This window comes from Calonectris borealis, chromosome 12, assembly GCF_964195595.1.
Source record: "Calonectris borealis chromosome 12, bCalBor7.hap1.2, whole genome shotgun sequence".
In the NCBI taxonomy this organism is placed as follows: Eukaryota; Metazoa; Chordata; class Aves; order Procellariiformes; family Procellariidae; genus Calonectris; species Calonectris borealis.
The window spans coordinates 12958831-12982794 of NC_134323.1; the positions used below are offsets into that span (position 1 = coordinate 12958831).

The 23964-nt window shown below is 40.5% G+C and overlaps 2 protein-coding genes across 3 annotated transcripts; both read right to left on the reverse strand.

Moving 5' to 3' along the window:
• Nucleotides 1-1197: 1197 nt before the first annotated feature.
• Nucleotides 1198-7034, reverse strand: PDCD2L (programmed cell death 2 like). Of its 2 annotated transcripts, none has more exons than XM_075161414.1 (7): nucleotides 6834-7031; nucleotides 6528-6691; nucleotides 6333-6402; nucleotides 4843-5246; nucleotides 3661-3774; nucleotides 1875-2023; nucleotides 1198-1346 (listed from the first exon to the last, which is right to left on the reverse strand). In XM_075161414.1, exons 1-7 carry the CDS (start codon nucleotides 6945-6947, stop codon nucleotides 1216-1218), a joined length of 1146 nt encoding a protein of 381 aa, XP_075017515.1. In that variant the 5' UTR covers nucleotides 6948-7031; the 3' UTR covers nucleotides 1198-1215. The 2 variants fall into 2 exon arrangements, with proteins under 2 accessions (XP_075017515.1, XP_075017516.1); XM_075161415.1 differs by lacking the exon at nucleotides 1198-1346 and adding an exon at nucleotides 2846-2955 and having other exon boundaries at nucleotides 1887-2023; nucleotides 6834-7034.
• Nucleotides 7035-11687: 4653 nt separating this feature from the next.
• Nucleotides 11688-21722, reverse strand: LOC142087303 (fatty acyl-CoA hydrolase precursor, medium chain-like). Its single transcript, XM_075161417.1, has 14 exons — nucleotides 21573-21722; nucleotides 20610-20814; nucleotides 19606-19750; nucleotides 19055-19188; nucleotides 18560-18713; nucleotides 17561-17662; nucleotides 15739-15843; nucleotides 15558-15608; nucleotides 14907-15047; nucleotides 14740-14826; nucleotides 13589-13736; nucleotides 13253-13384; nucleotides 12869-12941; nucleotides 11688-12452 (listed from the first exon to the last, which is right to left on the reverse strand). The coding sequence occupies exons 1-14, from the start codon at nucleotides 21643-21645 to the stop codon at nucleotides 12278-12280; spliced, it is 1725 nt and encodes a 574-aa protein (XP_075017518.1). The 5' UTR covers nucleotides 21646-21722; the 3' UTR covers nucleotides 11688-12277.
• Between the last annotated feature and the right edge of the window lie 2242 nt (nucleotides 21723-23964).

A 23964-nucleotide genomic window follows, 5' to 3' on the forward strand; every position in this document is an offset into this window, starting at 1 on the left:
GGTTCGAGCCCCGCTCCCGCCGCCGCCCGGGCCCGCAGGCCGCCTCGGCTGGGGGCTGCCCGCGGCCCGGCACCGGGGGCACTGCCTCGCGGGGAAGGCGGCTCTCGCCTGTCTGCTGCAGCCGTCGGTACAGCCAGGGCTCGGCCCACAAACGGTGCCCGCTGGGCTGCCTGCCACAGACAGGGAAAGAGCAGGCCGACACCCGGGGGGAGCGCTGGCAGCTTTCAAGGCGTAACGTAAGATTTTTGTATAGGTTAGCCTGACTTAACTGAGCCTCTAGAAGCTGACATGGTAAGGTACAATTCTTCCTTAAAAAAAGCAGTTTTGCAAACACGTTCCACCATTTTAGCTCCCCCCTCCCTTTTTTTTTAAACCCACACCTTTAGTGCGTTAATTTGTGCTGCAGCATTAAACCTGTACAAAAAGCTTTAAGGACACTTAGATTACTCCTCCATTAAATCAATTAAAATACTGCCATTTAGCCTAAACCAACAGGGAACTCCACGGAGGAATTTAGACTGTTTTAACTAAAGCAGCACGATTAGCCTGCGAGCACTAGGCTGCGGTACCAAGGCAGGTGCTGCACCTGCCCCATCATTCTGTACCTGCGAGAACAAAAGCGCTAACAAAACCCCCCATCTTTTCCCCATCCAAAGCAATGTGACTGTCAGAGCTCATTTAGCCATGCAAATGTAACTTGTCCTTCATCGGAAAGACACATAGAAAGGCTTCATCATAGGAAGACTGTAGTGACAGCAAGGCCCTTTCAGCCAGTAATTCCCACCGAATTTTCAATCTGTGGTTAAAACGAGGCAGATCTGTCTTTTAAAATCAAGCTTACATTAAGTTCTTCACTGCTAATAGTTTCTAAAAATTGGATCCTGTTTGGCTGATGAATGCTAACAGTATAACTAACTGCAGTAAGACAACCCTTCTCTTTACTTTCCTCCCCAAATGTTAAGTGTAACTAGAATCGTGAAACAATCTCTATACTTACATTTCCATGTGTAACCAAAGTATGCAAGTTTTCTGTTGCCACATTTTAGAGGCATGCCAATATATTCTTCAATCAGTTATTCTTGAAAATAAGCACAATGTCATCAAATTAATTTCATTTTTCACCACATTCGAGGAAAATTCTGTTGCATAATTACACACTTTCACCTGTAGTAAAAAAAACCCAACAGACTTTCCATCTATGCGGAGAAATACGATTTATTTAAATAATCTCTCATCCGGGTCTTCTTGCACAAAAATAAATTCTTCAAGAGGGGTCTGATGATTTGTTGGCCAACAGCTTCTCTCACATGTGTAAACTATAACAGTTCCAAATTCCACTGACAAATCTAAAAACAAAGCAATAAAGGAATGTAATGTAAAGGTATGAAAAATGATATTATCAGGGGCTATTGCTTATTGCTATACTTCAATCTTTGCCAATTCAGAAAATATTTTTCATATTGAGTCTTCTAGCGTTTTAGCGTTTTCTAATTTTAAAGATTTTAAAGATAGCTGACTCAGAACTTTCGAAGAGTTTCTTAAGCATCTCCAATCTTATCTGACAATATTTATTATTTTCCAAGGTCTCATTTAAGAGGCGATAAAGACAAATTACTCCCAAGGTCATGGAATTATCTATATTGCTGTTATTGAAGTTCACTAGTGAGCAAATGAACTTGCAATCATAGAGTCTCCATAAACCAGTTATATCTTTTGCTTAATGAAATCTGTAATGGAAACAGTGGATTCTATGTAAGATGATCACTGTAGTTAAGCACGTCAGTGCGTGTGGTTAGCAAGAAACAATCCAAATCGCAGTTGACTAAGAAGGTGACTGTTTCTAGTATTCATTCAGCTAAGTCAAAGGTCAAGACCTGAATCACTCTGGAGCATGCTGACCAGCGCTGGCATGAGTTGAAATTCAAATATTCTGCTGCTTCCACAGTTACTGCAGGCTGGAATACCTTTGTTAATGTTGGCTGGAGGACATGTTATGAATAAAGGCTGGCCACCCCAAGAGTATCTAAGGGAAGAAAGGAAAAAGTAATTATTTTTTTTGTATCTAAATTTCACATGAAAACTTACGTGTTGGCAACAGTGTTCATTCCTGAAACCTCTGAACTTGCTTGAAGTAAAAAACAGTTATGAGCCAGAATCGTTGCCTAAGCTTCAGATGAGTTATTAAACAAAGAATAAAGATGGGGAGGGGGAAGTACTTGGAAGGTCAACACTTGGAAAGTCTTAAGGAAAGAGCTGGACTTAAAGGAGACACATGCTTTGAATTGACACCTCCAAAATGTGCTGTACCTGACTCATTTAATTAAGCAAACTACACTCTCCTGAAAAATGGAATCCTAACCAGTGGCAGTTAAAGATATTCAACATTGAATAGCTCTCAAAACCATTGTAGTTATGCCACAGAACTGATGTTTTATTTGTAAGAGCTACCATAGCTCCACAACTAACAGGAAACCAAGATCGAAGATGGCTTCCACTGAATGCCAAGCAAGGGATTCTGTGCTGTGCTGAAAGCTCAGCAGAGATCTGGCAGCCCAGGAGAAATGGGGGTCTAAAGGCATACTCACAATACCCATGAAGGGGAAAGGGAGGGCTACATAAAGATTGTAACTAGTGATAGTCGTAGGAATCACCAGAGGTGATGTTTTAGAAGAATGGAAAATTCAAAGCGCATAACACTGCAAAGTGATAGATCCAGTGAAAAAAAAACCTGTCTGAAAACATTACTTGCACTCTGCAGTAGTACATTTTCTGTATAATCTTTGATAGATAATTAATGGAAGTTTCTAATGTTTCTTATGTGTGTAACCAGCCCCTCAGAATTTACCTCCTCATCAAAAAGGTACCAGTTAGTTCCACCTGGTTCTGGAAACTTGATAAACAAAGGTCCTGTCACTACACTGAGACAGCTTGACCAGATAGGCTGCATTGGACTCTCTGGAACAAAGAAGTTAAAAACTAACACTTGGTATGATTCATGAAAACCATATGTATTATCTGGTACTATGAATAATGTATGATTTGAACTCTTTGTTATACTTTCATTCAGAATTAACTCCTCTTTCAGGAAAGCAGGTGCTCTGAGGTGAAATCTGCTTTTGTTCTAGGAAAACAGATTTACAAGAACTGAAGACTGCAGGATCCCCAGTAAGATGCAGAAGAACTCAGGCTTTAAAACGAGTAATTTCTTACTTCAGTAACATCTCAAGGACTGAGACACAAGCAATTACAATGAGGTTACAAAATTTCAGAGGAGCAGATAGCCTTGAAAATCTATCACGACAGCAGATCACTGTGTATTATACTTCCACCTCAAAACTGTCTCTTGAAAACCTCTATGCCTGGATTTCAGCAAGTCTTCAAAGACAGTCTGGGCTCTTCTTATCAAGCCTTACGTTGAAAGTCTCCCATAGCCAGGTCTCTGATCATGTTTTGCTTCTTATCTACTTATACTTTGTATGAAAAAGCCCAACCAGGGACTTAAGTCTGACCACACAGGCACAGTAACAGCCCTCTTAGCAATTTATTTTTATTAAGAAACAAAAATATACATCTATTTCCAATGAAATGATTTATTTTGATATACTAACAATCCATGTCTATGCTTTGTTTCTCCCCGTTACAACCAGACGATCAACATACCTTAGAATCTGTTCATGACACACAGATATTCTTTTCATAAATTTATGGAATGTGTGGTCCCTGCTTTTGACTTCACTCTTCTCGTATTTTTCATTATCACCTTCACTTGCAAAACTGTAAGAAAACAAGAAAAGAAACAAAATTTCCAATAAGGTTTTCAGTACTATAATGCATGCTTTAAATAAGCAATGGTTACTATACATTCATATTATACTAAGTACACTGAAAAAAACTATACATGTTAAATTAAGAAGCAATCCCTGTTAGAGGTTGCAAATGAACATTTTGCTTCGAGTTCTTCGGTTCTGGTGGCTTACAGATACTAACAGTGTTTCAAACTACCACATGAGATTCAAATCCACCAGATACCTGCTTATTCCTTAAAAAAATCATTCCTTTAGTAATTTCTCAGAAATTTTTCTAGTTTTTAAATTACGATGTTGTCTGTTTAGATTTTGAATTAAGTGTAATTTAAGTTCTATGATTCTACAAATGTCAACAAACGCCACTACTAAAAAGCATTCCATGCAGATTCTGCAATTGACAGTAGCTTTAGTTATCAAAAAATTCAATGTTGTCCACAATTCAGGAAACATCACTGTACATGTTAATATAATCAAAAGAGAAATGGTCTCGATATAAGTGCTCACTGTGATCACCTAAGTTAATACTGAAAATATTTTCAGTAACTACATTCAAAATTGTTTTTCAGACAACCTTTACAAAGTCTTCAGGAGTCTTACCATCATCCCAGTCTCTAGTCAAAATCCCTAAGTAATTAAACTCTAATTAAACTCTTAAAAATGCAATTGGAATATAAGAAAAGCTTTAGCCTTGTAAGGAAAAAAAGTCAAATGTCGCAATATAAACTCATGCCATTTAGCAAAAGGTATTGTTTAAACCACACAACTGACAGTCCACTGCTCTATCTGGAGTCCAAGGACATTCCAGCTGCCCAGTCACTCAGAAATAGATGCGTCTCTGAATAACTCAAAATTTGACAGAACTGGGTGCATTGTTATGTTCTTCCAGCAAAGTACTACACACCAATGATTCCTGAAGGACCCAGTTACGAACAAAGAACATTCAGATTTAGTGAGAGTCAGATTTAGATTATCAGTCAGCATACAGGAAACTACGTAATCCCTTCAGTTTCAGCATGAAATCCAGACCTGTTCTCACCTTTCCGACATCAGCTGTTCCAAATCAACACCCTCTCTCTGCTGATACTCCTTCAATAGCTTATCTGCATGATCTGTATCAAGGAAACCAGCGTAGTCTTCCTCATCCACAACACTAATGTAAAAGGGCTGGAACACAGGAGCTGAACTAGAAGTTGCCATTACCATTCCCTCACTGACTGAAGGATGTGTATTCAGGGAACCTGAGCCATCCGTAGCTTCAGACAAGCGAAGCTGTTGGAACTGGGATGCACACTCCACCTCTCTGGACAAGGAGCTGCTCACCACTTTATTTAAGCCAAGCAGCTGAAGGGAGGCACACGCAGGAGGTTCTGTTACATCACAGACTCCCCAGTCATCTGCTTCATCACACCAATCCTTTGCAGCAAAGTTCGATTCTTGTTTCTGAGAACAAAAAAAAAAAAAACAAAACATTGTCAAGATCAGCCACCCTAACATACTTCAAATAGTTTTATAACAGATAAGAAAACTAAAACCTTAACCTAATGTCTAGTGTCATTTTGCCTATTCTCCTCACAGTGAAAAGTTTCCTTACCCACATACCCGTGTTTACTTTTCACAGCAGCACAGTTATGGCAAAAAACATCTCACACTGGAGAAACAGAACACGAATTCATTGGCTTTTTGAATGGCCTTTGTACATCATATTGCCATACTTTTACTGCTGGCATGACCACTGACAGCTACTTTGGGTACGTTTACCTGAAGCAGTTACTGCACCACAGGTAAGCTGAAAGGGCAAAATACGGAGGAAAATAATAACAACAATGACGACGAAGATAATACGATCATTTTATCAGAGTATAAGATCATTTACCACAGACCAAAATTTCATATTGCAAATGCACCAGCTGAATAAGTGCTTTCTGCCTGTCATCACTAGTTTCACAGCCATCCTCCTCTTTCAATCTTCTTAAGCCAACATGCAGTTTTTCTTCACAAGCAAAAACACCAGAAGTATATTAACAATAATTGAGTCACATTAATTAAAACTGATGATAAAAATTTTAAAATCTATTTAAATTAGAAAATAAAGAAAATATCTTAAAGATCCAAACCTAAACAGTATAGCCCAATCATTTAAAGTTGAAAAATAACATTTAGGCAGCTCAAGTAATTAAAATATTAAGTATCAGTTTTGACCCTACAGCTGGACTGCCATCTCCACTTTAAAACAAGCCTAACATAGATCACAAACAAGAAGTTAATCTTCTAGTAAATAACGTGTAGTACTCACGGTGTCAAAAATTCCACGGCCATGACTTCTCCACATGACCACACACGACTCAAAACCAGCGTATAGCACAGCTTCTTGACAAAAGTTATGGTTACTTAAACAAGTATATACAAGGGCGAAGCTCATCCAACTCAACTGCATTTTTATTTTAAAACCTCCTCAATACTGCACTTCATACAGCACACTGAAACAAAGGACAGAACCCAAGAAGGCCGTTTGCTAGTTAGTTGTACCTGTTTTACGCTGTAAGCTTGTGTTTCCTCTCCTCGTGCCTGTAAATACTGGGAGCGCAGCACCTTCCAGCTTCAACGTGCCGCGTAAAAAAAAAAACAGAGATGTCAGAACAAAACACTTGAGCCGAAGTGGCATTCATTAGCCGCAGTCGAGCTGCGCGCGCTCAGGAGTACATCCGCAAACCAGGTCCTCACCTCCGGGGCGCTCCCCAGCAGCCCCTCCCGGCACACGCAAAGACGTTGGCGACGCGGTGGAAGGGGGACCCGTCCAGCGGGCAGTACACCTGCACCAGGTGCGCCAGCGCCCTCCCGCACTCCCCGCAGCGGGGAGAGCCCGGGCGCACGGAGGGCACCCAGTCCTGAAAGACGAACAGCACAGGCTCCGCTGGAGACGCTCCGCGCGCGCCCGGCGCCTCGGCCGGCCTCCGGGCTGCGAGCCCCCCTCAGGGCAGGGCCCCTCCGCCGCCATCCTGCCCCCGCCCCGCCCAGCCCCGGCCCTACCGCGGCGCCGCCCAGCTTGTTGGTGGCCCAGGCGGGGGCCTGCCCGCCTCCTCGGCACGGCGCCACCATGGCGGCGTCGCGGAGACCCAGCAGCACGGGTGGCCTCGCCGCCATAGCAGCGCCGCCCTGCCCGCCTCGCTACGGCGGCCGCCAGCGGACACGCGCCGCCGGATCGCTCGTCCCCCTCCGGCGACCGCGACGCGCCGGCACCGCCCGCTGGTGGGGACGCGCGTGTGCGCATGCTCGCGGGGTCAGGCAGGGCTTGGCCGCGCCCCGGCTGCCCCACCGCCGCGTACTGGGCAGCCGCCCGCCTCACGCCTCCCGGCGCGGCCGCCCCCGAACCGCGGCTCGAGCGGCCCCGCGGGGCGCGGCGGTCTCATTTACGATCATTAAAACTAGAGATAATTCGGCCTTGGCAGGTATTTAGGCAGGCGAGTGAGAACTCGCCCCGTCCAGCACTTCACAATTGTTCTGCTAAGCTTAAATTCCGCGTCCGCAGCCTTGCCCGCGAGAGACGCGGGAGCGGCAGCCGCAGGGCGAGAGGGAGGGCGGCGCGCGCCGCGTGGGCTGCCCTCTGCTGCCGGGCCGCGGCGGGAGGTCGTTCCGCGTTAGGGGAACCTTGCACGAACGCGCGTCCCGGAGCTGACGCCCGATAAAGAAGATCCTAGAAGAGGATGAGTCCAGTACTCTGCAAGAATACTAAAATTTCTTATTTTACTGGAAATGTTTTTATCTTAACAGTGCTCAAGTAGAAATGATGAGTAGCAAACCCAGACACCTGCCAAGAAGGGCTTTCCAAGTACAGAGCCAATGTGATCTGCACAACCTGCTTTTACAAAGTTTGGTTTTGAACACTTAGTTGAACTTGGTTGATGCTGAAATTCATAAAAGTACACTGTATTGTCTAATAGACAAATAAAACAATTAATCAAAACGCAGAGCTGGTGCTTCAGTGTTACTTGTTAGAGCTCCACTTGCAAGCAAGAGGAGCAAGAGGTTTGCAGGAGCTCATAGGGGAATTACATTGATACCTGCTCAGGTACTACCAGTCAGCAATGCCTGCTGTTTTCCGTAAGTGGAAATCACTCACATAAGGAAAACAAAATTTGAATAATCTTACTGTGAGTTTTCACAGAATTATCTCAAGCTCAAGACTCCATTCCCTTCCTCTCCTCAGATACATGTAGTGTCTCCTGGAGCTTGGGAACCAGCCTCAGGGACCCTGAAGGGATCGACCCTCTGCAGAGCTGGCACTGCAACATAACGCCCCCCCCCCCATCTGGCACTTAGTTCGAGGACATCACTGGGGTATTCTCCAGTGTCTGTATCCAAGAAAATGAAGGGGGAAACAAAGCAGGGACTAGTGAGGTACCAACCCTCACCAGATAAAAGTCAATTAGCACATTAAAATTGCCTCTTACTGTGAAAGACTGTGCTCTTTAATGTTGAATGCTACATTTTTGTCCAATCCTTTTGCAAAAGGAGGATATTTCAGCACCTGCAGAGTAAAAAGAATATTTTCTGTGAGCTCCTGTGCTACTGAATAGTTAATAAATCAACGTATAAATAAAAGGCATTATATGCATCTTACAGTTGGAAATGGAAATCCAAATTCGTGGTTCATTACTCCTATTATGTACGGGACTGCACTGATCTTTTTTTCTGCTAGTAGCAGTGATGGGTTTTTAGGGAAAAATATACTGTCCACAACTCTATCAATAAAGAGAGAATCTGGAGAAAAAAGTACCCCTTTGTTATTTACATATTGGTTTTGGTGGAAGGATAATCCAGCTTTCTTAGTATTGACCTAAAGAAATCACCCAAATGACCTATTTTTAGTTATAATATATAATGTCAAAGGTAACTAAGTTTCAGGCCTGGTTCTGAGTTTCTCTTACATAATTTTAGTACCGCACAAGAATTTAATACTGAATGCTCAAGACAGGTAGTGACTTGTTAACCAGTTTCTAACTCCAGCTTCTTAGGGTTGGATGAGTAACAGGGTCAAAATAAGCTTATGTGGTAAGATTGCAAAAGAACTGACAAGCCAGCACAGTGATACGGAAAAACTGGTTATGGCAACAGATAAAACAGCTACTAATAAAAAGTCAGTTTCGCAAAAAGAAGAGCTTTCTCAATGACTGTACTTCCCAGAAAGGTTGCTGTATTACCTCCTCCAATATGCAGTCCTTCCTTCTTGCACACTATTAAAAAATCAGCCAGCTGCTGGGAAGTTCCTTGCTGATGACACAAAGAACTGCGCAAAGCTGGCCAGTTCCATTTTTGCGATATTAACTCTCCTATCTGGTATTTGTGAGCCTGCCTGGTTCCCAGGGGGAAAAAAGCATTAATTGTTTACATTCCTGTGATGAATGCACTTCTACCCTGAAACGCATAAGAACAGACCACAAGGAGGGCAAGGAATGTTCCTGTTCAGATTCTTCAGGTGCAGTGTTATTGTTGTGAAGTCCTGCAAAAGCCAAGCAAGCGTCATACAATGGTTTTGCTTCAAGTTATCTTAGTCTTAGAGAAGCATTTATTCTGTTTTACAGAACAAAGTACAGCACTAGCTACAATTTTTAGGGTTATGCTTACAATCTCTTTTGCTGTTTTTTCTCTTGAGCACTGAACCACTGCAGCTGAATCAGGTTTTTCACAGCCAGCATAGTTGCAATTCTCTGCAATCAGTGTAATAAAAGACTGACAATTTTCTTATATTAACTATGCTACTTACTCCTCTGTGGGCAGTACTTTCTTCAGCAACTGAGTCCTAGTGTACAGTCTTCCCACTGTGCTGGGAATGCTAAGTGATTTTGCAGAACTCCAATTCCTTCCATCACAGCTGAAGACCAGAGTCAAGTTTCATGTAAAAGCTGTGACATAAGTAAATTACAACAGCATGCACAATACTGAGTATTTGCAAGTTTGAACAAAGCAGTATCATGAATGGGTGTGCAAATGGATTTTTTTCACAGGAAGCATCAATGTGTGGAAAGCTACAATATTAAAAGGTCAGTAATAATATTGAATACCATTAAAATACTAAAATATGGAACAATATGCATTTTAGAATTACTTACTTTATCTTGTTTTTCAGGATGGTCAGTTATCAGGGTTCTGCCTACAACTCCACTCTCTGACATAGCCCTATGGAACAAAGCCTTTGCCAGAGGAGAGATGACCTGAGAAGCAGGAATGGCACGTAACAAACATACTTCATCACCGACTTAGAAAGGCAATTATAGAAATTATATATAATTAATACATTTTTAAAAAAGATTAAGTGTTCTATTGACAGAATGTGAAAAACAACAACAGCAGCAGTTCTTGCTGAATATTATAAACTAAATAAACGGCTAAGAATTTCTTCAAATATAGGTGCACAGTGCATACATTTGTATTTAATGTATATGTACTGTTACTTTGAGCTGAACTGGGTATCTATACCAAGTGACCATTAATATTAAAGGTATAAAATAAAATGCGGTTTGGAGCATAATGTAGGAATCTCCTACTTAAAGGTAACCTATACGTTGTGGCCCTCGTATTATTCCTTTCTCAACTGTTTGAAAGCATACCATTCTTTATATTTGGGGTTTTAAAGTAGACAGATGGACAGAAGGCTTCTTCTCACACAGTCAGAAACTACTTTGGTATTATATGTGCCTAATAAAATAACAGGCCTCACTTTTCCACAGAAGTTATACCTATGATTTTGCATTCACAAACACATGGGATTTTTTCTATCTTGTTTAGGATAATGATTTTTGTGAACCTACAAGACAGAAATACTAATTCCACAAACAAACCAATAACAGACTTCAAGGCTACTTCAGATCAAAACAGGGGAAGGAATAAAATGCCCAGTGTGCCCCATATGCTGCATTAAGAAATATGTGACAGAACTAGCAGTATGGTTGAACACTGTTGCTACAATTAGCTGTTACTTAATGATGGCTTTTTGCAAGTAATGGTAACAACTAGTGTTTTTTGCAAATTATGGAAAAAACGCACAAGAGGGGATAGCCAGGCAGAAGCTCAGTATAGATCACACTGCTCAAGGTCCACCAATGTGGACCTTGTAAATGCAAGCCCAAGTGAACACAGAGGTGAGGAAGAAGAAGACGACATCCTCAAGAAGTCAACACCTGCAGGCAGGAACTTGGGCTGCCACTGTGTCACTGTGACAGCCCCTCCCGGGAAGAGTAGACTGGGACGCTGCAGGATATGAGAAGGTGAGCTCGACACCCAGTTAAGGGGGTAGTTAGAGCTAATTTACTGCTATTTGTTTGTTGTTATGAGTAGAGTTCTTATAGATTCTTGGATGCTTACATTACATGTTCCTTTGTGCTTGGCAAGTATATCTTGCTTGTCATGTAACTTTGCAAAAAAGCCACTCCACTACCTGTGTGCCCCGATGCATTCCAGGTATGCCAAAAATGTGGTCACAGCTGCTAGGGCCCTTGAAAGGAGGAAGACTGGGGGTGCATGCTTTTCACATCAGCAGGTCTTCCCTTTGTGGGCCCACAGACAACGTTGAGCTAACAATGTGCAGTGAACAACATCATATTTTGCTCTCCCCTCTGTCTCAGTAGGAGTCTGTCCTGCCAGCAATGCTTCCTCCCTCCAGCCAGTGAATTCTTTGCCAGGAAGGGTTGAAGAACAGATAATCAGACCAAAGAATAGTCTGTGAAAACCCTAGAGCCTTGAGACTCATGTCCTGCAAAGAAAGCTGGAAAATTCATATCTGAAACCCTTTAGGGTGAAGAAAGAAACTGGGCACATTTCTGGCTTCTTGGGTGTCATTTAACCTATTGGAATTAGCCTATATCAGTTAAGTGAAAGAAAACGAAGTTCCAAGAAATCAAAAGCAACATTTATTTATAACAGTTTACAAAACAAGAAAACAAGTAGAGATTTTCTGTCCTCATTTGTGAGATGTCAGTCCCATCTCACAGATGTTTTTTGATGGATGCTCTGCTCCCTACAAGCTATTTCCAATTAAAGAAAGTGGAAAGAGGCTGTAAGAATGACGACTGACCATTCTTTTCTGAAAGAGTGGAATAAGCATATAACATATTCTGACACTTATGATATATTCTGTACAGATAATTTCTTACAGATTCCATTATATTTGCCAATTTGCCCCTCATTCCCTCTTCTCACAGGAGCATTATTCGATTTTGATAGCCACTGAGTAGATACCATGCTCTTTGTGAGCCTGTGGGGGTTTTGTGGGTTTTTTTCTGCTTGCTTCATTAAATAGTGATTTTTAGTCCCACAAACATTCAAAATTTCCCTTGATTCTCTCCTTTCACTGTGATCATGACAACAGATTACATAATAGTGAATTAGAGGGTCATTATTAAACTCTGCATCCTGACAAACTAATTTTGTTTGACTTTACTTCAGGTTTTAAAAGCAAACTATACCATCCACAACTCTTACAAATCTGTGTGTTCTCTCCTTTGATTCATCATTTGTTTTGTGAGCTGTATCCAAAACTCCATTTTGCGTTCTTTCAATTTCTTTGCTACCTTTTGCTTTAGGTCTATTTCCAGGTATCTTTCATCCAGACCATATTGAGACCAATGGACCAAGCCTTCTCCGTTGGGATTTCTGGAAATAATACAACGAAATGTTAGCTTTCCATTTGTCTGTCAATTGTGCTCTGACTGCTCAGGCTGAGAGCATTTAAAAAAACTAACATGAGCTCAGATTATGTGATTCTAGTACCTGAATAGTTGGATTTTTTTGTCAAAACGCTCATCAGTGGAATAGTAAGCATTTAATAATTGCCATTACTTTTGGATCTAAAACTCTGTTGCAGATGGAGTAATAGCTCTTGGATTTTTTTTTTCTTTTTTAGTCTGCAGGTTCATTTAAAAGGTTTTTCTTGCGATCATTAAGAATAGAAATAATTTTCTTCAATATTTATCTTAAATGCTGCCAAATTTGTAGGAACCACCATATTGCTATAATGTTTCGGGCAGCACAGACAAAACTTGAGCTGTAATTAGCATTATGGTTCTCACCCATTTCTAGCAAAGTTAGTCCAGTATCTCATAACAGTTCTGCTAAGTTTATTTTCTTCTTCTGTAGCATACCCTGCAGAGTGAGAGATGAAATGGCAACATTAAAAACTAAATAATCGAAAAAGTAGCAGCTATATCAATTCCAATAGACTGTGATCAGTTCTACCTGTTCTCTGAGCTATGGGAGTTTCACCTGAGCAGAGCTCTAGGAGAGAACTGCAGATGAATGATTTCATGAAAAGTAACTACTGCTAAAGGCAGAAAATGCTTATGGTGATTTCAGTGTTTCTAAGAGAGAAAGTCTATTCTAAAAGCCCTCCTCTAAGTAACATTAATAATAATGATGTTTTAAAAGGAATACTTTAGTAAGCATGGATACATCACCGGCTAAGAATGGCTTTCCAAAGACAAAGGCAATCTCAGCTCCATGATCTGCTTTTACAAACTCTGGTACAACACCTGTCGCTGAACTTGGTCGATGTTGAAATTCATAAAAGTAGACTGGGTTGCCAGCATCTAGTAGAAAATATACAGAAGAGTGTTAGTTTGAGAACTGAAAATACTTGCCGCCAAAGATCGTAAACTTTCATTACAAGCTATTTTGATAAAATGAAAACGCTATCAGTTCTTTGGATAATAAATGCGATGCATACTGTCCATAAACACACCCCAGGATGGAATTCTACATTTCTTCTAAGAGATGCTGAATTAGAGACTCACCTCTATGGTATCTAGCCACTTCAATGGCTGAAAGAACAAACAAAAGGTCTCCTGTTGCATCAAGAAGGCCATCTCGCACCTGAGCACGGTTTTCTGCATTCCCTATGTACTCATTGTATACTCGATCAACAACTTCAGGAGTAACACCCTGAAATGAAAAACAAAAATACTTCTTATAATGATGGTGTATATTATAAAGAGTAACAGCACTAATTGAGTGTGCCATCTGCACGTCCCTGGCTAAACCCCAAACATTACCTTCTTCTACAGAAAACTCTCAACTGTGCCAGAGTGTGGCTCAGAGCTCAGAATTGGGAGTTACACAGCTACCGGATATAGATGTTCTCAGGGAAAAGAGGTTTGCAAGATCTAAAGATCACACATCTTTAGATAAACATCATTCAGTGATGCTGGTAAATAGATATGGAAGCCTGTTCTCCCTTCTGTGGAAATAACCCTCATAAGAGAAAAGAAATCCTGTTGGATTTCATAAAATTCATTTATTGTTATAGGTGGCCATAATTTACTCCCTTTCAGAATAAGCCTGGGCTCTGGCTTTCCAAGTTCATGATGGATGTCTGTGACACTGAATGTACTGGCCATGTTTATAAAGTCCTTAATTCTTACCTATTAATCTGCATTTTTCTACATTTAATAGTTTCAGGAGAGCACAAAGGAACGAGAAGGCTGAGAGGTTTATAAATTACAGGGAAGCAAAAACTCAAGTTATCTAAACATAGGTCTCTCAGTGCCATTTTAAACATCTCAAGTTACCCTTTCTAGTCTCCAGCTACTGCTTCAGAATGGTGTGTTCTATAGGTTGTGTCGTACCTGCTGGTACCATGCATGTCTTGGATAACCTAGGGTATCTAAAATGCCACAAGAGATCTATATTTAGGTACCTGAATCACTCCTGGATTTCCACAGAACTCCTTTTAAAAAAGAGGGACTTTTAGGATATAAATCTAAAGTGTATTTTCAAACGCTAGTGGCAACAGGAATACACCATGTCTGCTGTCCATTACTGCCCCATGGTAGGAAGCTGTCAAAGAGAACAAAGTTTGCCTCTCAAATATACCCTTCAGGAGTACAAATGTAGAACCAGACCAGTGAAGAAGCAGCACTGGCTTATTCTGAAAATGGTCTCTTACCTTAAGTAAAAATGCTAAGAGGCTCTGTAAAACTTGACGTGCAACAACTTCATCCAGACCATCTGTGTAAGGAGGCAATTTCATTAACTGCATGATACAGAGAATCATATTTAGTAAAAAATCTTATATTAACAATGATATAAATAACGACATTATAAGTCTTTTACCGTAGGAAGTGCCCATCCAAATTCATAGTTATTTACTCCTATTATGTATGGGACTGCATTGATCATTTTTTCAGATAGTAATTGCCTGGGACTCTTTGGAAAAAATACACCATCTGCAGATGCACTGATGAAAATGGAAGACTGGAGGAAAAAAAAAAAAGAAAGAAATCTTCCTTAATACATGAATTTTGCTTCTAGAAAAAATTTTCAGATTCTTACTGTAGTTCCAAAGCAAAACAAATTAAGTGCCAACTGAAAATATTAGAAGTAATAGTATTCAAACCATCTCTAAATTTTATCTGACAGATTTTCTGCACTAGGCGGAAGATTCTGTGAAGATTAGCATTATATTTTTAATGTTTGTGAAACATAGGCGATGATGTCCAATTTATATCTCTTCTTAGTTCAATCCTATTATGGATATGTGGAGCAGTAGTGGAAAAACTAACTTCTGTGTTGAAACTGCAAAGGAACATGGGAGCTAGCATTGTGATAAGAAATTTTAAGTGGGACATAATGTATTATATTAATTAATTTTCAGGTTCTCCAGGTGACACTGTGACATTTCATACACTCTTTCCCTTCCCCTGGTAGAGCATAACAGCAAAACACAAGTAGTTCAAAGTCCCTGCAGAATGAAAGGGAAGTAACCTGTTTGCATTTTTCAGGCAAGGTACAGCAGAGGTGCAGCGGTGACAAATCCTGAAAAAGTCAAGAAAGTAGGATGTTACATCCACTTCAAGTTCTCCTAATACTACAACGCACAAATAGCATACTCTGTTATGATAAAATTTGAAATGTCATTTAAATGCAAAAGTGTAATTTCACCTACCATTTTTAGTGTTATCTGTAATATCTCTTCTTCTGTTTTATCTCTTAAGCATTCAACTATTGCAGCTGAACTGGATTTTTCACAGCCAGAGGCAGTAGCAATTCTCTGCAATCAATAAAAACAAACACTTTTTCGTATACTTCCCACGGAAGGCTCTGTGTGCCACCAAGCCTGAGAGCCCAGCAGGGGGGACTCTAAACTTCTGCACAAGGATCACTGAAGCCAGACATGTTCCAGCTGCAGAGGTAGAGAATAGGAAGCCCTCATAACCCTTCACACTGTGAGCTGAGCAGGAGGACAAAACATACTCCTCCAAAGTATTTGATACAGAAATAGACCAAGATAGTCATTCTGGTAAATAACATGCTGGGCTGAGAAAGCAGGATGACATAAAGGAGGTAAAGTGACGCACGGTCAGAATACAAGCATGTAAATGGTAACAGAGAGCACATTATATTATTCTTGATGATGTCTTTTTGGGTGGCGTAAGAGCTGTCATTAGAGAGCCAGAGTTTATTATAATGTTGCCTCTTTTATATCCCAGATTATCAAATCTAGGTTCCTGGAAGTTGTTTCTTTGGGACCTGGACAGGCTGGATCGATGGGCCGAGGCCAACTGTATGAGGTTCAACAAGGCCAAGTGCTGGGTCCTGCACTTCGGCCACAACAATCCCAGGCAACGCTGCAGGCTTGGGGAAGAGTGGCTGGAAAGCTGCCCAGAGGAAAAGGACCTGGGGGTGCTGGTTGACAGCCGGCTGAACATGAGCCGGCAGTGTGCCCAGGTGGCCAAGAAGGCCAACGGCATCCTGGCTTGTATCAGAAATAGTGTGGCCAGCAGGAGCAGGGAGGTGATCGTGCCCCTGTACTCGGCACTGGTGAGGCCGCATCTCGAATACTGTGTTCAGTTTTGGGTCCCTCACTACAAGAAGGACATTGAGGTGTGTCCAGAGAAGGGCAACGAAGCTGGTGAAGGGCCTGGAGCACAAGTCTTATGAGGAGCGGCTGAGGGAACTGGGGTTGTTTAGCCTGGAGAAGAGGAGGCTGAGGGGAGACCTCATCGCGCTCTACAACTACCTGAAGGGAGGTTGTAGCGAGGTGGGTGTTGGTCTCTTCTCCCAAGTAACAAGCGACAGGACGAGAGGAAATGGCCTCAAGTTGCGCCAAGGGAGGTTTAGATTGGACATTAGGAGAAATTTCTTTCCTGAAAGAGTGGTCAGGCCTTGGAACAGGCTGCCCAGGGAAGTGGTTGAGTCACCATCCCTGGAAGTATTTAAAAGACACTTAGGGCACTTAGGGACATGGTGTAGCAGACATGGTGGTGTTGGGTTGACGGTTGGACTCGATGATCTTAGAGGTCTTTTCCAACCGTAATGATTCTATGATTCTATGATTCTATGATTCTATGATTCTTGCAGTTAAAAAAAAAATTGGCTTGAAGTGAGCTCTTCTTTTCAAATATAAACAAATTGAATAAAGTCTTGTTTATTTGCACACAACAGGCATCAAAAAGGATCTGGTGCCATTTTCCAGCCAAAAATTATAGCTCAACTTTTCTTGAAGACAGTACATGTTATAGTATTCCTCTACATTTCACACTTCTTCCCTGCCTTCTTTCTTTGCTTCCTTAGTCATTTGCTTTCACTCAGACATGTGTGGGTATTTGGGTATTTGAAAAGCAAAGCATCATTAAACATGTGTTATTTGCTCACAGAAATACTGCCTTTCATGACTGTGGTTGTAGTTTCACAGGGAAAAAAATCTGTTTCTACATTTTGGAATAAACTATCTGGAAAAATAATTAAAATTACTACAAAATACCCACTTGTGCTTCCTTCTCAGGCTGGTCAGTGAAAAAAAGCCTGACTGCAGTACCACTCTCTGAAATGGCCTTATGGAACAAGCCCTTCGCCAGGGGAGATAAGATCTGTAAAAAAGCAAGAACAAGCATTACAAATATGACAAGCATTATGTTCTGACCACTGACTTAGAATTTCAATATCAGGAATTGCCATTTAAAACATTTTGAAAACAAATGTCATAAGATTGTTATTCTGTAGCCTCTGATCATAGTTCAGCTATGCAAAGGACTTTGGCACCACTATCAGGGATAAGGAGTTCATGCCTGCCTTTTCCTCTCCCATAGCACCTTGCTTCCAAGACTTCCAAGACTTCCAACTACACTGCAAGCCAGATATGGATCAAATATAACTGTGTCCAAGATAGTCTGGCTGTGCTGCAGAAGGGGAATAAAGAACTATTGGCCAGAGGGCAGGAGCTTAGGAAACAGGAATTTTTATCACATGTATCATTGAACCCTGGTTTCACCGTGTAATCTGTACCAAATTGTGAGAGACTGGAGAAGAAGAACCTCTTAGCCAATGTGCTCAGTGTTGATGTAAAAATTTTACATCATAACTGGGTCACAAAATGCACGTCTAGTTCAGCTATCATGACTATTCACCTCCATTACTTTGCACAAGTGACTGTCAAAGCCAACAGGAAATGGGCAATACATCCTCTAAAGGACTTTTCTCATAAAGATAAATTTTTGTATTTTTGGCACTGCAAAAAAACCCCCAGAATTTAAATTAGTAGATAAGGAATAACATTTTGGGTCTGAACTACAAGATTTGGGTATGAAAAGAACATTTTCATCAATCAGAAGCTGTATTGATATCACATTGTATCAAAGACCAAGGTGATGTGCCATTTACTATAAACCCATCCCTTTTCTCTTACTGACTTTTCATGCAGGTACTAAAAATGAACATAGTGGGTTTTTTCCCTAAGTAATTAAAATTCAATATTACTGTGAACTTACAAGAGCAGAAACGCTGATTCCTCCTGCAGATTCTCCAGCAATAGTGACGGATCCTGGATCTCCTCCAAAATGTACGATATTTTCCTGAATCCACTGAAGAGCTGCTACTTGATCCAAATACCCCCAGTTACCTCGGGCATGCTTATCACCAGTGCTGCAGAGAAAGAATAGATTTGTTTAAATGCTCGATGCAAGAAAAAAGGCAGAGAAAAATACAATCTGTGGTATAAGAAATCAGCTGCCATTCTCTATACAGAGCTTCTTTACACAACTGAAAAAGAAATGGCTCAGAAAGAGTTGAGATTAGAGTAGCAATCAAACAAGAACAGACTTGGAAGCTGACTTGGAACTTGTAAATTTTTCCCAACTGTTGCACAGTAATTAAGAAACGTATAGTTTCTTCGCATAAGCAAGTATTCTGCACGTCTCTTCACAAAGGCTTTGCACACATAATTTTGGAAATCAGTTAGCAAGAACTGAGATAAAATATCTTACCTAAAATATCCAACAATACCTAATCTGTACTGAATTGTTACAACCACCACATTGTCAAAAGCCGCTAATGCTGAACCATCATATGATGAAGCTGCTCCTAAAATGAATCCACCTCCATGGATCCATACAAACACCTGGAAAGACAAAACCAGAAACAACCCAGCACAGATAAGAGCTCCCATATAAATCAAAATATAATATTTTGTGCTGTTTCATTCTTGACTCTTTCAGATTACATTTCACAAATGGTAGGCCTGCAGTCTTAAAAAATGGCATTGATTTTATTAAGTACTTACATTATACCAGTGCCACGTGACTTTTCACAGATTATTTAGAGGAAATCAAACATTATCTAGCTAAAATGCCAATAAAATTTTATTTGTAAAATAGGATTTTGTGTATCTTTTAAACCTCAGCAAATATTTACTGGGGCAAAGCATGTAACTTGATCATCACCACCACAAAACTTCACCTGTAAGTCTGCATGTAGTAAAGGCTGTAGGTTTGCTGTAAAATAATTTTGCTAGAGGTTTTATAATGATTTTGCTTACAGGCAGCTTCTCCTGTTTTTCTGTAGAAACGGGTGTATACACGTTTAGGTATAAGCAATCTTCAGACATTTGGAGAAGAACTTGTTCTTTTCTATTAGTAATAATGTCTGAAATCAACTGTCCTTTTACTTTATCCTGTAGACACCTGAATAAATGAAAAAATAACAAGCAACAGAAATAACTAAAACCTCAAAGGTACAAAGTGTAGCTTTTTTCTGCTTCCACAATAAGATGCAAACCAGAAACCAATCTCTAATATATTTCTAGATTGTTGGCAACAGAAAACATAAAATATTTTTTTCACTTTTAATATATTTTCTTCCTCTGACCTGGCATTAAGGAGATCCGTCAAAGGGAGCCACAGTCTACAGAAGTACACAGTGACATGCAGATATAATTTTGCATGTTTCAAAATATTACAGAAATATACCTGCAAATACATATGGCTATAAATTACTTCAACAAAAATGCAAATTAACTATTTTGCATTCTCGATAGTTTTTTATATTGTAATGGTAGGTATTAAGCTAAGGTATTGAGGCACTAAACAAGGACAGTAGTATAAATGGAGTAAGACATTTACAATACAGACTAGAATCGATCTGCATTTATGTGTCCTATTAAGCATGTGACTCACTCGGCATTTTTTTCTTCTAATATTTTGTTTCAATATTTCCTCAGCTTCTTTCTGTTTCTGCTCTAAAGCTACACAGCTTATAAACATTGCTAAGTAATGGCCAAATGCTCCCAAAACAGAACATTATTGGCAAAGTGCTGGTCCATATTAGTTCATCACTGATGCCCATTAGATGAGAGTTTTTAATAAAAAGAGCAGCTTATAAAGATGTCTTTAGAAATGCATTCATTGTAACAGTTGCAGGTGGTAACAAGATGGCAGCAAGGAATTTATCTTTGTGGTTTTTGGTTGCCCTGTACATCAGTGTCCTGGAATTGCATATAATATAAAATTATTAAAAAGATCAATGGTTTTGTCATTGACTTACATTGGTGGGTAGGAAGTGGCATCTCTGACACCTTTCCATGGCTCAGGTGGCTGGGGTTCAGAAAACCTCAGTGGTCCAACTGGAGGCTTAGCAAAAGGAAGTCTCAAAAAGACATTTACACTCCTCTGGGCTGCATCTACTTTGAATTGGTATCCTCGGACTCTCCCATATTTAGTCACCACTTCTGGTTGCTCTTCTTTTTGTCCTGGGGGATGTGAGCACAAAATCACATAATTGGTCTATTTGTAAGTAATTGCCAGATTTCTAAGAGCTTTAGCTACTTAAATATACACCTTTTGTTTGCTTAAACAATTCATTTTCATACATAAGGCTTCAACAAACTCTAACCAGTATAGCTGACATTATTTCAGCCTTCATTTCTGACTGGTTTGTACGTATAATCTCCCGCAGGTATATCATGTATTGTCTTACTATCCCCACACATTATAGATCTTAATCCTTTTTGATCCAGGTTGTTAGTTAAAAGTCCAATAGATTGCTGTCATTAAGAAAAGGCATTTCCTTTTTAAGAAAAGATCTGTGAATACACAAAATATATTCTGGACCCTTGATAGTATGTACAGCCAAAAGAAAAAGCTTCTAACATAACTGAAAATACTCTAGCATATACAAATACTGTTAACATTCAGGTAAGATTCATTTTAAGATCTGTGTGAAAGTTCTCAATACCAAATTACAAACGTGGCACAGTGGTCTGCTCTGCCTCAGCAGACAAGGTTTTGGGACAGGAATTTTATTTCTCTATTTGCAAAAAAGGCAAATAAGACAAATGACCGAAAACAAATCACAAAAAGAAATTAAAAACCAGTTGCTCTTCAGACAATTTCTATGCAGCAAGGTTGGGTGCCCAGCTCCTCTGATAAAGCTGGGGTTCCCCTAGGTGAGCAACCTGTGCATGTGCTGTATTTCCTTACAGAAGGCAATAGGTAAAATGAAGCTTACCAGTAGCTACAAGCGCTGTGACACCAACGGTGAGAATCAAGGACAGGAGCGATGTGTCCTTTCCAGTGGCCATTTTGCAAGCTAGTCACATATTTACCTCCCCAGTGTGTTGCCTTATATACTCTGTTAAGTATAACTGTTACACAAGGCAAAAACTGATCGGGAAAAGCAATACTCAAGCTGTGAGCCAACCTAGCTGCGGGCAGCCAGAGCAACTGCCCCGCTGGAAGCCACTCCCCCGAGGGCAGCGCTCGGCGGCTCAGCTGTAGGTGCGGACAGGGAGACCTCCTGCCTTGCAGAGTGGTCCCACAAGTTTCATGCTGGGTCCCTAGTGCCCCTTACAAATCTTATTCACAAAACCTCAGGCATCAACTATGTGCTTTGAAATGCTTTGAAAACAGTCTTCCATTGCACCAGGAAATTTGTCCTGCTGCTGAAACACTACCATCTTTCACGATGAAGTTAGGATTTCCTCACACTACGCAGTGACGAGACCAGGAAGGGAACTACATTTTTACTTTATTACATGTTTACTTCATTTTGGTATTAATATCTCAATGTAAGGAACATACAATATAGCCACAAAAAGCAAAATCCAAAACAATGCTCCTGAAAAATGTGCTTTCACTGAAGTAAAAGTTGAGGGATTTTTATTCTCACAAAAGGATATTTTTTGACAAAAACAATACTAGAATAATCTTAGCTTTTTCTGCAGGGTGGATACTCCACCTGTCACTCAGGCCTGCGTGTTCAAGGATTATTTGGTATCTAACACAATACATGAGTTTTGCAACACTAAAGAGATGCTTTCTCAGCTTTTGTAGTGTGGGAACAATATTAAAGGATTCGGGTGGTAACTATACATTTAATGCCTCTGAGAAATCAGGAAGATTTATGGACTTCTGTGTGAACTCACATCTATCATTGGAGCATGATATAAAAAAGAGGGAAGAGATAGCTGAATAGAAGTAAGAGAGATTTTCTGACCACGTTAACTAAGAGATTGTGTTAGTTTTATGTAAGCTTTGGGTTCTGCCTTTTTTTTTTTTTTTTTTTTTTGGCAAGATTCAGTAGCTCTTGCCCCAGAAAAGCTGTTTTGCAATTTTATATCATGAGAATTCTCAGCTGTCAGAGACAGCATTTCTATAGATTAATTTACTGCTTGCACCTTTGTTTACAGCTAAGTGGGCCACAAAGACCCACAGTCATTAAGTTAGTTCAGCACATACATTATGCACTTAGTAGTCCTGTGTACTATGTCTGTGCTTGTGTACTTTACTCCAAATCTTCCTAAGCATATCTGCACAGGTGTGATTTACAGCCCTTGTAGGTAAATCCCGGCCAACTTTATACTAGACTGCTTAGAGAGCAAACAGTTGGCAGGTAGCTTCAGATGTACACATTCAGTGCATGCTGAGTATCTTAAGCATTTGCTCTGTTAATCAGGAGACTCCTGCCCTCTGTACTGAGCTCTGTGCTGCAGCAATTACCCTGTTAACAATACTAATGCTATGCTAGCATGCCTACCGGCTGTTTCTGAGTGTATGGTTAGGGTGCAGTATACGTTGGCGAACGGGATAACACTGTCAATTTGAGCTTCTAAGAAATAATGTAGACAATAACTTCATTGCAGAATTTTTATAGCTGTATAGGTGTTTTCTGGGAGACTTTTTTCTTGTTTCTCAAGAGTGAAGTTCATGACACTAGAGGTCAATAAAACTGGTCTGGGATTAGTCTGCACTGTGATGAATGTACAGTTTATACTGTATTGATAGATATATGCACAGTCAAATGCAATGAGTGGAAACAGGTGCCTGGGGTACCAGTGATGGAGTTTAGCATAAGCTATCTTCTACCTTTATCTGTGTGATAAAGGTTTCCCAGAAGCCAAGGGCAGAAGTACTGTGTAGTAGTAACCTCTGCACTCCTGTTTGCCTGCTTGAATACTGTTGCAAATTCTCTCACTGTTACCTCTTACCTTGGACTGCTTTGGTTCCTGGCATGGGAAAACTATTTCCATGCGAGGTAGAACTACAAGAATCCCTGCTTGTGACTTAGCTTCCATCCTGATGGGCATGCATGCCTCAACCTACTTGTGACCTGCAAACTACAGGGGTCCTTTGCTACAAAGCCAAAAGCTGTATACTCTGCTTGCTGCTCTTTCCTCTTGCTGTAACAAACTTTATCTCCATAAACAATTTATTTTCTATCTCCTGGTCTTTACTGATTTTACTAAACTTTGTCCTTTCCCATTTGCTTTCCCTTTATTTTTCCCCTTCATTTACTAGTCTATTTTCCAAGCCTTACTCTTCAATCTTTGTTCTACTCACTGCTTCTCTCTCAAGTACCCATTCTGCAAAATGTCTCAGCCCATATCCCATCCACAGTCCCA

What these genes read in the sequence shown, in the direction of transcription:
- PDCD2L (XM_075161414.1), bottom strand. Translation starts at nt 6,947, where the DNA reads ATGGCGGCGAGGCCACCCGTGCTGCTGGGTCTCCGCGACGCCGCCATG. An exon ending in TGTCATGAACAGATTCTAAG is followed by an intron (nt 2,024 to 3,660) that starts GTATGTTGATCG and finishes TTCTTCCCTTAG; the next exon opens with ATACTCTTGGGGTGGCCAGC. An exon ending in CATGCTCCAGAGTGATTCAG is followed by an intron (nt 1,347 to 1,874) that starts GTCTTGACCTTT and finishes CTTTGTTTTTAG; the next exon opens with ATTTGTCAGTGGAATTTGGA.
- LOC142087303 (XM_075161417.1), bottom strand. Translation starts at nt 21,645, where the DNA reads ATGGCCACTGGAAAGGACACATCGCTCCTGTCCTTGATTCTCACCGTT. An exon ending in GGTATTGTTGGATATTTTAG is followed by an intron (nt 18,714 to 19,054) that starts GTAAGATATTTT and finishes CTTTCTCTGCAG; the next exon opens with CACTGGTGATAAGCATGCCC. An exon ending in TTGGATGGGCACTTCCTACG is followed by an intron (nt 14,827 to 14,906) that starts GTAAAAGACTTA and finishes TGTATCATGCAG; the next exon opens with TTAATGAAATTGCCTCCTTA.